The 15524-nt window shown below is 37.3% G+C and overlaps 1 protein-coding gene across 1 annotated transcript; it reads left to right on the plus strand.

Annotated features, from left to right (window-relative positions):
- Nucleotides 1-75: 75 nt before the first annotated feature.
- Nucleotides 76-15520, plus strand: LOC142978599 (putative multidrug resistance-associated protein lethal(2)03659). The gene is made up of 24 exons (XM_076123102.1): nt 76-175; nt 1380-1572; nt 1800-2045; nt 2123-2330; nt 2615-2840; nt 3078-3234; nt 3996-4245; nt 4494-4736; nt 5523-5690; nt 6218-6355; nt 6814-6981; nt 8084-8291; nt 9433-9565; nt 9932-10183; nt 10613-10802; nt 11264-11400; nt 11962-12102; nt 12519-12622; nt 12872-13161; nt 13535-13657; nt 13920-14042; nt 14318-14478; nt 14873-14978; nt 15302-15520. Exons 2-24 carry the CDS (start codon nt 1499-1501, stop codon nt 15518-15520), a joined length of 4065 nt encoding a protein of 1354 aa, XP_075979217.1. The 5' UTR covers nt 76-175; nt 1380-1498.
- The last annotated feature ends 4 nt before the right edge of the window (nt 15521-15524 follow it).

Below are 15524 nucleotides of genomic sequence, written 5' to 3' on the forward strand. Positions count from 1 at the left end.
GGTGTACAGCCAGGAACAATTCTCAAAAACCACAGTTGATATTATATCCTATGTATTAATCCAGGTTATAAACTATCTGTGTACTAAGTTTCAATGAAATTCGTTCAGTGGTTCAGCGTTTATGATATTAATAAGATTTGTTATAATAATGCTAAATAAATACCAGTAGCGTTCAGTAAGTACATAAATAGAAGTGTTGATTACAATCTATATAGGGTGTGTCACCGGACGATTATAGCAGATACGAAAAAACTAATCTGATAGAGAAACTAGTTCAAATGAAAAGATCGATAATTTATTTTTTAAATAATTCACCTCTAAGACACGCTATAATCGCTGTTAAAGGCTAAAGAGTCCGAACAAACTGCAAACTTTGTATAAAGGCTGATAGTTTAATCAGGTTGTACTGTTATTGCGCATACAACGCCAACTAGACAGTCTGCTTGGTGATGAGTGACAGACTAGTAAAGAAAGCGCTCGTACAAAGAAAACAAAAATATTTCTGGACACAAATAATTAATACAGTACTGTCCAGAAATATTACAACTAGTTGCCACTGTGGCACAGTTGGTAGTGTTTAACTGCTGATGTAGAGATCATAGGGTTCGATTCCTGGGTCGGGCAAAGTAAATAGTAGGTATCCCAGGGCTTAGCGACGTGCCTGGTAAAAGGCAATGGGCGCGCCCCCCATTACATGGGACTATTTATAACATTGCAAATGTCGATTGCGAGAGTATTGGATGCATCCCATAATCACTGATTGATAAGTTTCAACAATCAACGATAGTGAATTGGGCAGCGCCATTATAAAACCATACCTTCATACGACCGTCTATCGCCAAAGCTCAGAGTGAACTAAACTATATTGGCCGAGTCGGTAGTCGGCAAGTGGTAATTAGCCAATACTGATTAAACAGTCGGCCGATAGGATAATTTGAAGGCAGTCGGAGAACCCACCAAACTTACCTAAGGGTCGCTGCACACGGGCCACCGACCGCAACTGCATTTTTCTTTGCGACGATGATCTGTAGCAAATGGCATTGGCGTAAACTGTGTGCGATGTGTCAATATAAAATGTGTGAAAAATAATGGTCCGTGGGCGGTGGCTAGACTGCGGCAACCCATAATCGCCGTCATGCACGCATATGCATACCTTACCTCTCCATACTGATTAAGAAACCGACTGAACTATCAGGCGACAAAGTCTGCAGTCTGCGGGGACTCCAACCGTATCAACAAGTTCTGCTTACCCATTACATCAAAATATCTTATCGTCCCTATCTATTAAAGGTGAATATGATATTATAGGTATCCGTGTGTCAAATATATAAGTGTTGATGTTATCTTTCCAATATTAATCGTCAATTGACATTCCCTAGAGAATGAAAGTGAAACGTATAATGACATTGCATAAAATATTAAATAAAAGAAGAAAATCTATTTCGTGTGAATGTGTTTTGTGAACTTGGACAAGTGAATAGGAACACAAGAGTTCATAATGGATTCCAAAGTGGTATTGAGTGATAAGAATCCACACGACAAATCGAACATTTTCTCCAAATTGTTTTTAACGTAAGTAGAAAAACTGTTAAATTTTATATTTTTTAATCATAATATATCCCTAAACGTAAGGAGTGGAACTGTAATACTGTCACCTAAAAATCTACCGAGAATCGAACTTGTGACCTCGCATTAGCCGCACAACAACTTCTTTTTCGTAAACAGTAAGAATCGTAAATATTAAAGAGAATATTTCGTTACTAAATCCATCGAAATCTAAATAAATGTCATGTTCTTAGATGGAGCTTCAGCATGTTTCGCAGGGGGTACAGACAAGGTATCACCCTGGGCGATCTATTTCAAGCCCGCAAAGGCGACGAGTCAGGCCGTCTCGGAGATCGCCTCGAGCAGGCGTGGGAAATAGAACTAGAAAATGAAAGAAACTATGGCACTAAACCCTCATTCATGAAAGCAATCGTAAGGTCTTTCTGGGTAGAATATATGCTCGTTGGTCTTCTAGTCGCTTTTTTATTTGTTATTATATGGTAAGTTCCTAAAATTTAATTGTTTTTGATCACATTTTAGCCTATTTTACTCCTTTTTCTTAATTTTCTGTTTGCAGGCCCATGATTCCATTCACATTAGCGTTATTCATACAATATTTTTCTGAAGACAAGTCTCCCGAGGCGTACCGCAACGCTCACATTTACTGTTTCTTGATGAACACTTGTAGCGTTTTGTCATCTTTGTTGTTGACACATACGCAGCTGGATCAAGGTAGAATTGGGATGCGAGTGAGGGTAGCGGCTTGCTCTTTAATGTACAGAAAGGTGAGCAGTATTAGAAATTGCATTGAACTCGACTTTACTTGATTACTTATTAATTGAGTAATGTCTGTTATGTGTTTATTTATTTCAAACTTTATATACAGAGTTGTAGAAAGACGGGCTTAATGCCAGGGACATTTTCTGCCAGTCAACCTTGGGGTGATGCAAGCGCTCTAAATTCTGAACTCGATTCTAGGATCATAACAATTAAATAAACGACTATTATTTTAATGATTCAGCAGACGATAATTTTTTAATTGGTTCCTAAATCAGACCTTCGTTTTTAGATATTGAAACTTAACGCAGCCGGCTTGAGCAAGACAGAACCCGGCCATGTGATCAACTTGATGTCCAATGACGTGTGTCGTTTCGATCTAGTCTCTGTATTCCTTAACTACGTGTGGACTATGCCAATCGTAGTTCCTGTAGTCTCCTTCTTCATATGGCAACACATCGGGGCTGCCACTGTCGCCGCACTAGTTGTTATTTTCTTTCAAACAGCATTCGTACAAGGTAAAACTCACTAAAATCTTCAATTACCCTAATCTTGAACTTATCTATATGACCCACTAATAAAATGATTAAAATAGTCACATGGTAGTTTTAACATGTTTGTTACGTACCCATCTCCTAAATTGCTTGGATTTAGAATGCGGAAATCATAATCTTACATTTGGATAATTAAAGCCACAATTAGAACAACATACCTATGTATTGCGTACCTAAGGGTTATAAAGTTTTTTGTTTCAGTGTACTTGAGTAATATTCAAGGAAAATATCGAGGGAAAATAGCTAAACGTACAGATGAACGAGTGAAGGTGATGGGTGGGTTAGTTAATGGTATACAAGTGATCAAGATGTATACATGGGAGAAACCTTTTCAAAAACTAGTCGATAGATTACGAAAGTAAGTAAGAGGATGAGTTTAAATAATATTTTTGCTTAAAAAAAAGACAACTCCCGCATTAAGAATTACTCTTGTGTCGCGGGGACTTATACAAACAACGGACACAAAGTACAACCATCTCCCGGGTGGGAATCGAACCCAACGCAATGATAGCAGCGTGGAGACCTAAACCATCTCGCCACGGAAGCAGTCAATAATAATATAATATGTACATCATCCACTGCCATTTTCAGAACTACAATGATGGAAATACTACGAGAACCCTAAAAATTATATTGCCATGAATCACACAAATATATATTTATTTTGTGTGGGAAATAACACAAAACCATAACTCAGTAATTACTTTAACAGCTGCGCATATAACATTATATAGAAGTTATCTTTTCGCTTTGGTACTTGAACTTGAAAGATTAAAACGATTGTTTTTTATCAGTTTTCCAGGACTCAGTGCTGGTTAATAACCGTTTCAAGTGGTCACCTTCACTATGTTTTACTAATACCTTTTGTGATTTAATAATAAATCTTTGTTCTGAGATTTTGGTTTAAGATAAAACTTTAAGAAGTACCGCAATTAGCTTCACAACACTAGGATTCGAAACATACTTTATCATACAGATACGGAAGCATATTCATATTTGTTCATTATCCAAAATAATGTCTTTTTATATAAATATTTCAAAAAATACCATGTCACATAAACCAAATTAATGTATTATCCAGTAGGTAGAGCTAACAGTCCATTTTTATTATAATTTCAGGCTAGAAATAAGTTTCGTGATGAAAACCTCAATGGTGAAAGGTGTCACAGCGGCTCTAAGCGTGTTCAGTGAACGGTTCATCTTGTTCTCGGCCATAGTGACGTTTGTTTTACTGGGCGGCCACATCAGGGCACAGACCACCTTCGCTTTGGTTCAGTACTTCAATCTAATGCAACTGGCTTGCAATATATTGTTCCCATTTGGACTTGCCTTCTTGGCGGAAGCGATGGTTTCTGTTAAACGGATAGAGGTAAGAACTCGTTAAAATTTGCTAGTAAGAACTGCTAGTCACTTCTATTATAATATAGCTTTGTTTTTCTGTTGCATGAAATTTTTTTAGCGACATTTATTATTATCGTAATAATTATATTCTTTAGATAGAAGAAGAAGAAATTAAAAATAGCTTATTAAGTTAGTTCTTCCTTTGTAGGGTATCTAAAATGTAATATCGACTATAAAAACTCGCTTTGCGACTATTTATACGTAACATTGTTACAGGAATTTTTACTTCTGGATGAAAAAGAACCGAAGACTACACGGCCAAAGGCTATAGATCCAAATTCTTTGCTAGCTGATGTGGATGATAAAGAAACAGGTCAGCAGTTGAATCCGACTGGACTGTCCATATTGAACGTGGTCGCCAGTTGGCAGGACAACGCTCTGTATACTCTTGATAACATCTCTATGACAGTCTCACCGGGACAGTTCATTGGTATCGCAGGCCCCGTGGGATCTGGAAAAGTAAGTAAATTTTTTATTCTGAATTCAGTGAACTGTAATTCTCTACAGTCGGTACTATCGAGCTTTGAAAGTTTGACATTTAATATGAACTTCAAAAATAGTTACTAGCGCGCCCTCCAGAGGCGCTGATCAAATTTTCTTTAAAAGATTCTCGATAGCTAGCAGGTTTACGATGGCCGATAGTGTTATAGTAATTTTAAATACCTAAAATTGTTTTAAAAATATCTTTAATTACCGGCTTGTACGACTGTTAATCTTTATCGTCATGCAATTTCTGATGCTATAATGCAATCTATGTCCTCATTTTCTTTATCTCATTTGCCTTGGTAGGTATGATGTAATTTTTATTTAAAGACGTAACAATTTAGCTAGCAAAGACAATAAAAATATCTAAAAAGCGATGATCGTTTTTATCTAATACTTATATAAAATTCTCGCGTCACAGTTTTCGTTGCCATACTCCTCCGAAACGGCTTGACCGATTCTTATGAAATTTTTGTGAGCATATTGAGTAGGTCTGAAAATTGGCCAACATCTATTTTTTATACCACTAGGTGACACTTTTTTTTCAGCTAGTCTGTTATTTAAAATCATATATTTTCAAACAGTAGTCTTTCAAATTGTATGATTCAAGCACCGTTCACTGTCATTTTGTCATTTTCTATTCTGTGGCGCCGAAATTTCGATACAGTAAACGCAGTGCCCTCGGACAACGCAGTGGATGCGCAGCTTCAAAAGGAAAATGAATATTGAATGATTTATTTAAAACTATTTTACATTTCACAGTCATCCCTCTTGCAACTAATCTTGGGAGAGTTAAAACCGAAGCAGGGGAAAATCACATTAGGTGGTTCAATTATATCGTATGCCAGCCAAGAGCCGTGGTTATTCGTGGCCACTGTTCGAGAAAACATTCTGTTCGGTCTACCGTTTGACCGTGTGAGATATAAAAGGGTATGTACTAGTATAATACTATAACGGAAACATGTTACGACTTTTCTATAAACATTTTTTTTTAACCACACCTTGATACCACCACGCTGGCCAAGTGCGGGTAAGGCACTGCATTCCCTCAAGAAATGTGTTAACTTTTAGAGGCATGCGAGGTTTCATCACGATGTTTCCCTTCACCGTAAGAGCTAGTGATCGTTATAGTACATAATATATTAAATTAAATTGTTATTATTTAAATAATACTTTTTTCAGTAGCTATTACTGTTTTACAGCAATTGTGCACTAAAATAAAGTAAACGATCTGTGGGTTAAGCAACCCTTGGCGCGGTCATTTCATAGATGGGTGACCGCATAGTGGTATTTGAACTGGGCGTCACCAGAGGGCACGTAAAAAGTCAGTCCCGGTTGTTGTCAACTAAGATAACAGCCGTTAAGCCACGTCAAAGACCTTCGGGCGGCTTGAACAACTTTGACACTAGGTTGATCACTAATCATTCGATAAGAAGAAGAATGTCAATTAATTTCAGGTAGTGAAAGCGTGTGCTCTGATAAGGGACTTCGAGCTACTTCCGCACGGGGACTCGACGCTGGTGGGAGAGAGAGGAGTCAGTCTCAGCGGTGGACAACGAGCGCGTATTAGTCTTGCACGAGCTTGTTATAGACGAGTAAGTTATCATTTAACTATTTAATGATGACCATTCACAAAAATGCCGCATGATCTGGAGTAGCTAGCAAGCGTGCGCCGAAGAAGTTCAATGAAATAAGACTGTATTATACTTTTACTTTTTAACCCATTACTGTCTCAAGGATCTCCTGCCAAAGGAAGGGGTGGAGTTAGACTTTGAGTCCACCACGCTGGCCAAGTGCGGGTTGGGTCTTTGCATGCCCTCAATAAATGTATTAAACAAATTTTAGGCATGCATTATTTAACATAAATTATTACTGATAATTTCTGGCTTTTATCTTCGCATATTCCTCGTCGAAACTCGATCATGACGTCTTTCAAAATAGGTGTACTAAAAAGCTTTCTGTACAAAACATACCACAAAATATTCAATCAAATAATTCCCGCTGCTATATAGGTACATAGCATAATTTTCGTCTTTAACGTTTTATTCCACAGGCTGACATATATCTCCTGGACGATCCTCTATCAGCGGTTGACACGCACGTCGGCAAGCACCTAGTGTCTGAATGTGTGCAAGGTCTGCTACATAACGCCACGAGAATACTCGTCACTCACCAACTACATCACCTCAAGGAAGCTGATCAAGTCTACATTCTAAGACATGTAAGAATACCGCCTATTTCAATGTAGCGAAGCAAGAAAGAAAAATTCGTTGAGGAGGTGTGCAAAATTCAGGATTTAAAACATCTGTGACTCCCAGGCTTTTGTTAGATTTGCAAATGCACTGAATTACTAATTAGAATCGTGTATGCCAGGGCTCTAGTTGGACTATATCAGCCTTTACTATTTCATAACAGTGAAAAAGTCACCTAACTATTTTCTACCTAACAGTAGCTAATCTTGCCCGTAAAATGTATATAGCAATACTATACGTCATCTCTTCTAAAATCTTGTTTATTCGTCCTTCTTTCACTCGAAAACCGATTTCGATCAAATTCGTCAGGTTATATCACATACCTAAATAAAATCGTGAAGATTATTTTGCGGGTGGCGCGGCGAACATTAACTTGTTTACTAAAATTTGCTTATCACTGTTGGGGACCATTTTATATCGTATAAATCAAAAAATCATTACAACCCACATTCTTTATCTATGCAAGTTTTCACTGATTAAACGACTGATAACTAATACCTAATACAATTACACATTCGTTGAAGTCTAATAGTAGTCATTCACACGAAAAATCGTTTATTTTACCGATTTTTACTAAGATAATATCGATTGTCTGTTAGTCTTATCTTAGATATTTATTTTCGTGAAACAAAAATTTAATAATCATTGACGTTAATGACTAATAAATGCGGACAACGCTATCGAAATCTGTATTACGGTACATTGTATCTGTTACATAAGTAATTACTATATTGTCCTTGCTCTGTATACATTTGATAAAAAGTAAAGGTCTTTACTAAGGATAGAGACTCGACTATAACACGATTGATCAGCAAACAGCACTTACTACATACAGCACATACTTTATAAATAAGGCTGCTCCCGCGACACTTAATGAAATAATGACACATTCTTTACTTTAGTCTAGGAGGTAGCTGGAAGCTGAAACCCGGCTTGCAAAATATATTATTTAATTTTACTTACCTCATATGCAATTACAGCTAAAATAAAAATCCAACCAACAGCCCAGCCTTTAATATAATTATGTTCAATGTGACTAATCACAGTGAACTTTATTAATATAAATTCTAGCGTCAAATAGAAGCCCATGGTACGTTTGACGAGATATCCAACACTCCACTATTTGCCGAGCTGTCACAAAAAGAAGAGGAAGACGAGGAACCTGTTGACGACAAACCGGACTCAGTTCAATCGAAAACAGCCGGAAGAATACAACCAGAGGAAAATGTACAGAAATCCTCCGAAGATCAAGCTGAAGTCGAAGAAATGACAGCATCAGGTACTCGACTTAATTAGAATATAGGTAAAAAAGACGGATGGTTAACTTGGCGATTCACCAATTAGATACTCATAACCCACACCTAATTTTCATCACAATTTATAAACAATTGAATAGAAATTTTGATGTATAACCAAAAGATAAAATGTCGTAGCAGACAGGCCATGGTCTATTGTTGCGCCACCTACGAACCTTACACACAAGGCACTCTACTAAGTTGTTAGACTATAGTCGTACTTGCAATCGTATTCAGTTTTACCTTGCCTTACGCTAAGATCGACTCAACTTGCGACTCGCCATCCTGCCCAGTGTCTACGCTAAAGAAAATAGTATTTCTTTACGTTTTTACTATTGCATATGCCTCGTAAAATGTTATTAAAAATAATTATATCTTAATTATCTTAGATTGCCGGTAAAACATACAAACATCGACGCCTAAAATAGGTTTGATAACATTTTTAATTCTAACTTGCAGTTGTTTTAAAAAACACGACTCCGCGGTATTTTTTTTATAAACATGTCATTGTACTCTAATCGTTATTACTATGCAATGAAACAAAGAGGAAATATTATCTCAGATAAAGTTAATCCACAACAAATAAATAGGTATAAAATGTCGCTAGGGCTGTATTAAAAACACCTGGATAACGCTGTGGCCTAGACATCTATGATAATGATAATCCGTTAATATGTCGCATTATGTCACCTACACGTGGTTAGGTAGTACCTACGTTTTATCACAAAATCAGACATTTGGACAAAAACATTTTCCAGAATCCTGTTTAAAAATATTTTTGCTTAAATAAAAAACCTGAGGGTAAACTCCTAATAAGTAGACCGGAGTTAAGTTACCTACCAGGTAGTAGGAAATAGGCTCGATAAGCCGACTGCTTCATATTAGTCTAAACTCGACAAATCAGAACGTGCTCACGACACGTGCTATAGCCGACCGTGGCAGTCAAACGGTTAATTCATGATTGAAAACTGGACAAGTGGCTGTAGTTCAATTATTATTAATCTCTGCCTACACCTTCGGGTAGGTATTATAGGCTTAAAACTGTAATAAAATGTATAAATACATACCTACTTACGTAAGCATAAACTAGCAAAATTTTATAATATAGGTGCTCAATGTTTTCAGGTAACGTGCCTATGCCGGTGTACAGTAAATACTTCACTGCTGGTAATAGCTGGAGTCTGCTGTCATTCGTGGTGTTCTCTGTAATCATCGCACAAGTCGTCACTTCAGCCAGCGACCTCTGGCTCACACATTGGTAACTAACATTTCTGAATTCTAATTAAAATACGATTATCCTCCCTATAAGAATTTTTCCGCTATTGCTGATTTATTTATTTCAAAAGCTTACCAAAACTAAACGAACTCTATAGAGTCCTTATCCTGAATTTGGCTAAATGTAAGAATTAAAAACTGAACATCCTACTTTGAGGAGACTATTTTCGAGGATCCAAAATTTGCTTCATAGTCCTGCCTCTGTGGCTCTGTATAGTTTAGATGACCTTAATCCAGTTGGGTTAAGCCCTTTCTATATTTAATGTCAAATAATTTTAGTCAGACTTTTACATAATTAGAATGTAAAACCTCTTCCCGCTATACTAAAAAAGAATGTCTTCTTTTACAGGATGAACGACGTTGAAGCTCAATACATCGACGCCGATAAAAACGCAACGTCTCTACCAAGATCAAACAATACGGACTACCCTCAAAATGAAACAGAATTAACTACAGACACTCCACTGTCTACGACTGTAGCCTCCCTTGCCGCTAACGTGACGTCACACGTAACAGCAGAACAAGATACTATAAACAACTTATTCTACATTTATATTTGGGCAGTTGCGATAATCGGATGCATTGTTTTCAATACTGGCAAGTAAGTATCGATATAAGCTGTAATTTTTAAGTTTTAGAAAAATATACAATCGATAAATTACTTTACAGTACATTAGAGAGAAACGCTTTAAGTATATTAAGAAAGAACAGCGCCATCTCACGGCGCGTAGCTCAACTAGTAAGTTGTACCTATATGATAGATCCTGAATCGCAGATTCAAACTTTAGAAATCAAATGAGCTCAGCCTATTAAGCGATAAGGTAAAAGATCTGCGCTTTGTGCTTGGTAACAAAACCTAATTCCAAACACATTTGTTTGTTTCGAATTCCGAATCTTCATTTTTAAAAATCGATTTATTAATTAGCAACTTACATTACCTATTGTAATTTATTAACTGCCCAGCAGTGGGACAGTAATGGGTTAAATTAAATTTATTGTAAATTTAAACGTTCATAAATCTCGTTTCCAGATCAATTGTATACTTCTGGGCATGCATGCGTAGTTCCATAAGTCTTCACAATCAGATGTTCGTCAACATAATGGGCGCGACGATGCGATTCTTCGACACAAACCCTTCTGGTCGCATTCTTAACAGATTCTCTAAGGACATGGGTATGATTGACGAAGTCCTGCCTAGATTGTCTTTGGAAGCTATCCAGGTAAATGCGTAAAGCAATACTTCTATCTTAATTTATCGTTTGTGTGTGTGTTTGTCACCCAACCTCTGCTGCACGACTAAACCGATTTGAACAACATTTCGTCTGTATGTTAAATGTATGCTTTGTAAGTATGTGTATATTTTCGACTGCCTCCGTGGCGCAGTGGTTTAGGTCGCCACGCCGCTACGATTGCGTCGGGTTTGATTCCGACACGGAACAAGAATTATCTTATTTAAAAAAGTAAAAAATGTTTTTGCTGCATTTCAATGAGTAGATGGCGCTGCTCATTAAATATACTGCACTGCATCTATTGTGTCAAATCAATAAGTTATTCATGTTGTTTACTTTCTAAATTACTTGTTTCCAAAAAATTAATGGGGACAATATTTTATATTGATTTACTTTATACTTACTTTACATTTTAAAAAGTTTGTTAATATCAAAATGTGTTTTATATGCAGATATCCATGGTGATGCTCGGTATAATAGTGATGGTGGCCATCGTGAATCCGTTGATGTTGCTCACCACCCTCGTCTGCGGTGTCGCCATGTATTTCTGGACAGCCATGTACCTTGTCACGGCACAGGGTATCAAAAGGTATCAATAAAATACTCGTAAATTGACTTACTAGTAAACGCCATATAAGCAATGTATAAGTTTATTCATACTGTGTTTTGTCTTTTTCACTCATATGGTTTCAAAATTGTTATAGGTAACAAAACATTGTATGTATATCTAATCCGAGCTTTCACGACGTGTATAATCCCTCATATCGACAGATATCTCAACTTTTTTTTTTAACCCATTACTGTCCCACTGCAGGGCAATGGTCTCCTCCCAAAGGGGGAGGGGTTAAGCCTTGAGTCCACCGCGCTGGCTAAGTGCGGGTTGGGGACTTTGCATGCCTTTAATAAATGAACCAAACAAATTTTATCCATGCAAGGTTTCCTTACGATGTTTTCCTAGTTCCTACAGTTAGAGCAAGTGATAATAAAGTATTTCTAATACACACATAACTTCGAAAAGTCATTGGTATGTTGCCTCGGATCCGAACCTGCGACCACTTGCGTGGGAGGTGCCAACTTAAACCACTCGCCTATCACTGCTCTATAATATAAGAACATTTAGTTATTAGTTACACTTCTTTTTACATCTTAGAGTGGAAGGCGTAACGCGTAGTCCAGTGTTCTCGCACGTGACGGCCACGATGTCAGGCCTGGCCACGGTGCGAGCCAGTGATGCGCAGAAAATGCTGCTCAAACAGTTCGACGACAAACAGGACATACACACTGCTGCATGGTAATCAATAAACACTTACCCTCTTATTTATAGAGACACTTTAAACCTATTTCAGTTAAAAAAAACCTACTACAATATTTTTTTCTTTTTCATTTCACTAAAGAGTGAAAGAAACAAAACTCTTTATAAGCCTTTCATAACCTCATATATTTTTATGAATAAGAGCGTTATTCTTTTAACCACTCTTCTTTGCTTTTCACTATACTTTGTAAAGCGAGGGCGGTTTCTTTAGGGTTATAAAATAACTTTGATAATACGGACATAGCCCTGAGAACCTACAAACCATTAATTTGTTTAGTATAGTGTAGCCTAGCTTACAAAAATTACATTGGCGTTTATGGTGATTAAAATCTAGCAGTTAAAAAGAAAGTTCCAGGTTCCAGTTTTAATATCAGTTAAAACTGTATATTTTTTAGGTACTTGAGCTTGGTGGCGAATGCTGCCTTCGTGATATGGTTGAGTTTAATCTGTGCCACCTACGTCATTGTTGTTGGGTACACTTTCCTCTTCATGGATGACGGTAAAATATTTTACTTTCAATTCCTATACATTAAGAATTAAATATTATATTAAATGTCCTTACATTTTTAAAGACTTAAATTGTTATGTGATCGTGAACCATACCTACTTAATTTAATTTTTCATCTTCATTCTATCTTTTCATAAAGACATAATAAGTACATAAAATCACCCCTGTTTTCAATAGGGATATGCAGAGACCATAACTAGTCTAATATGAGACTTTCTAATTGTCCCAAATTGCTTTCAGGTACAACAAAATCAGGCAACGTAGGTTTAGCCATCAGTCAGGGGCTAATATTAGTGAATATGGTACAGTACGGCGTCAAACAGGGCGCGGACGTCGTCGCTCAAATGACCAGTGTGGAACGAATTTTACAGTACACGTCTCTCCCGCAAGAGAGCAAAGATGGCGTCTCCCCGCCCAATAACTGGCCACAGCAAGGACGAGTGGACTTTAAAGACCTTTCTTTAAGGTATTCTGAGGGAGCCGAACCTGTGCTTAAAGAATTGAATGTTAAGATTGAGAGTGGATGGAAGGTGAGTCAGACAGTTTCTGTCCTATTATAGATTTTGCGTTACTGTAGTCCAACAATTGGTAGAGAACTTTGTATGCGAGGTTCTGTGCTGGCGGAGGTAAACCTTATTCAGAATTTATAATATTAGTGACCCGCTAGCGTATGCAATTGACGGTTCCTTTTTGATAGCTTCTATATTTCGAAAACACTCAAACTCTAGATTATTCTAGATAGATATGAATGCCACATGCTGTCGCATTTGTTCGGACTATACAAAATTTTACGCTTCCATATAGACTACAATACATCCTAATATAATTATCAATCACATAGTACTCCATCCTGTTTGTTAGATCCAGAACAATAGCGATAATAATTCTCCTCTTTTCTTCTAGGTTGGAGTGGTCGGTCGTACGGGAGCTGGCAAATCGTCCCTTATATCCGCGCTCTTCCGTTTAGCTCCTATTGAAGGAAGCATTTACATCGATGACATTGACGCAACAAAACTCAAACTTGAGGTAAATACCCACCTATAATTAAATGTATAAGGTCTTACAAGGTATTTCGAATCTCCAAAAACCTGCCAATGGGCTAATTTCCTTCTGCTATCAACTATTGTCAACCGACTAGTTTTAGACAAATTTTGAGTGATATTCGGTGCAGCGCCTCTGGCGGGTGCCATAAGAACTAATTACGAAATACATTTTAACTGTGTCTCTTGATCTGCAATAGAACCGGATGTTGAAAATCGCGCTAAAGTATCGATCCTTTTTATTGCAGGAATTAAGATCAAAAATCTCAATCATCCCTCAAGAACCAGTGCTATTCTCAGCGAGCTTGCGATACAACATGGATCCCTTCGAGAAATATACAGATGCTGATATTTGGAATGCATTGGAACAGGTACGTTATCAACATCATAATTTTATGACTGGATTTTAATTACGTTTAAATTCAAATCTGGCTTTTAAATCATTACCACTCCGTTCACAATTTAATCGAAAACCACTGACGTTTCAAAATTTATTTTAATAAGAATTAGAAATAAATTTCGAGATAATTAGGTATATTGCGAGAGTTCTTAAAACATTTAAAAGTAGGAATTTAGCTTCTACAGAGGGTCACAATAATAAAAGAAACAAGCCAAGAGGGGAATTCTAATGTTATATTACTTGCAGGTGGAAATAAAATCCAGTATAACTTCATTATCAGCGCCAGTAGCGGCTGGTGGCTTGAACTTCAGCGCGGGCGAGCGACAACTACTGTGTTTAGCGCGGGCTGCACTTGCTCATAATAAAATTCTTGTACTAGACGAGGCGACTGCGAACGTTGATCCTACGTGAGTTGCAAACATATTCTATTAAGATAATAAATAAATTTTACCCATTTATGGCTCTGCTGGGCAAGGGCCTCCTCCCGTAATGAGGGAGAGGTTAGGTCTTGAGTCCACCACGCTGGCCAAGTGCGGGTTGGGGACTTTGCATGCCCTCAATAAATGTTTTAAACATTTTTTTAGGCATGCAAGGTTTCCTCACGATGTTTTCCTTCACCGTTGGAGCATGTGATAATTATTTCTAGTACACACATAACTTCGAAAACTCATTGGTGTGTTACCTGCGACCACTTGAGTGGGAGGTTATCAACTTATACCAGTTACCACTCGGCTATCTATTACTTTATCTGAAATGTCCAGTCAATTTTACTACCACTAACATATTTTTTATATTTCCCAGTACGGATGCTATGATACAGAAGTCAATTCGCAAACACTTTGCCGATTGCACCGTGTTAACTGTAGCACATCGTTTGCACACCGTCGCCGACTCAGATCGAGTTATTGTAAGTACCGCCTTTCTTACAAAAATACCCAATAGTGACAAAAACATACAGGCAGCAGTTTTTTCATGCCAAAGATCGCACAGACAACATCGACATAGTATAATGTCTCGGGAAAAAGCCGCCTTAAATATATTTGTATATTTGCCGCATGGTAATAAAATTTTTGACTGTGGTGTCATAGTAGGTACTAAACAACCACAGTAATGAGTGGGACACAAGCATTTACAAATAGACCATCGCAGCTACAGATCTCGCATACCTTGAGGTAAATTTGAATCCCCTAAGCAATTTTATACCTACTTAATTTAGCTGTTTTTATGTAGGTGATTGAAGCGGGACAAATAATAGAATTTGGTCACCCGCACCAGCTTCTCAAGAATGACGAAGGCCACTTCAGCTCGATGGTAAAGGAATTGGGACAAGCGTCGGAACACAGTTTACGAGAACTCGCCGCCAACGCGTACAAGGACCACGTTGCTAAGAAAGTTTTAAAATCATTTATATCACAAAAAAGCAATACAGTAAAAGAAAATAAAGAATAGTTAT

The sequence above is a fragment of the Anticarsia gemmatalis genome, chromosome 14 (assembly GCF_050436995.1).
Source record: "Anticarsia gemmatalis isolate Benzon Research Colony breed Stoneville strain chromosome 14, ilAntGemm2 primary, whole genome shotgun sequence".
Taxonomy (NCBI): Eukaryota; Metazoa; Arthropoda; class Insecta; order Lepidoptera; family Erebidae; genus Anticarsia; species Anticarsia gemmatalis.

What these genes read in the sequence shown, in the direction of transcription:
- LOC142978599 (XM_076123102.1), top strand. Translation starts at nt 1,499, where the DNA reads ATGGATTCCAAAGTGGTATTGAGTGATAAGAATCCACACGACAAATCG. An exon ending in CTAGTCGATAGATTACGAAA is followed by an intron (nt 3,235 to 3,995) that starts GTAAGTAAGAGG and finishes TTATAATTTCAG; the next exon opens with GCTAGAAATAAGTTTCGTGA. An exon ending in ACGGCACAGGGTATCAAAAG is followed by an intron (nt 11,401 to 11,961) that starts GTATCAATAAAA and finishes TTTACATCTTAG; the next exon opens with AGTGGAAGGCGTAACGCGTA.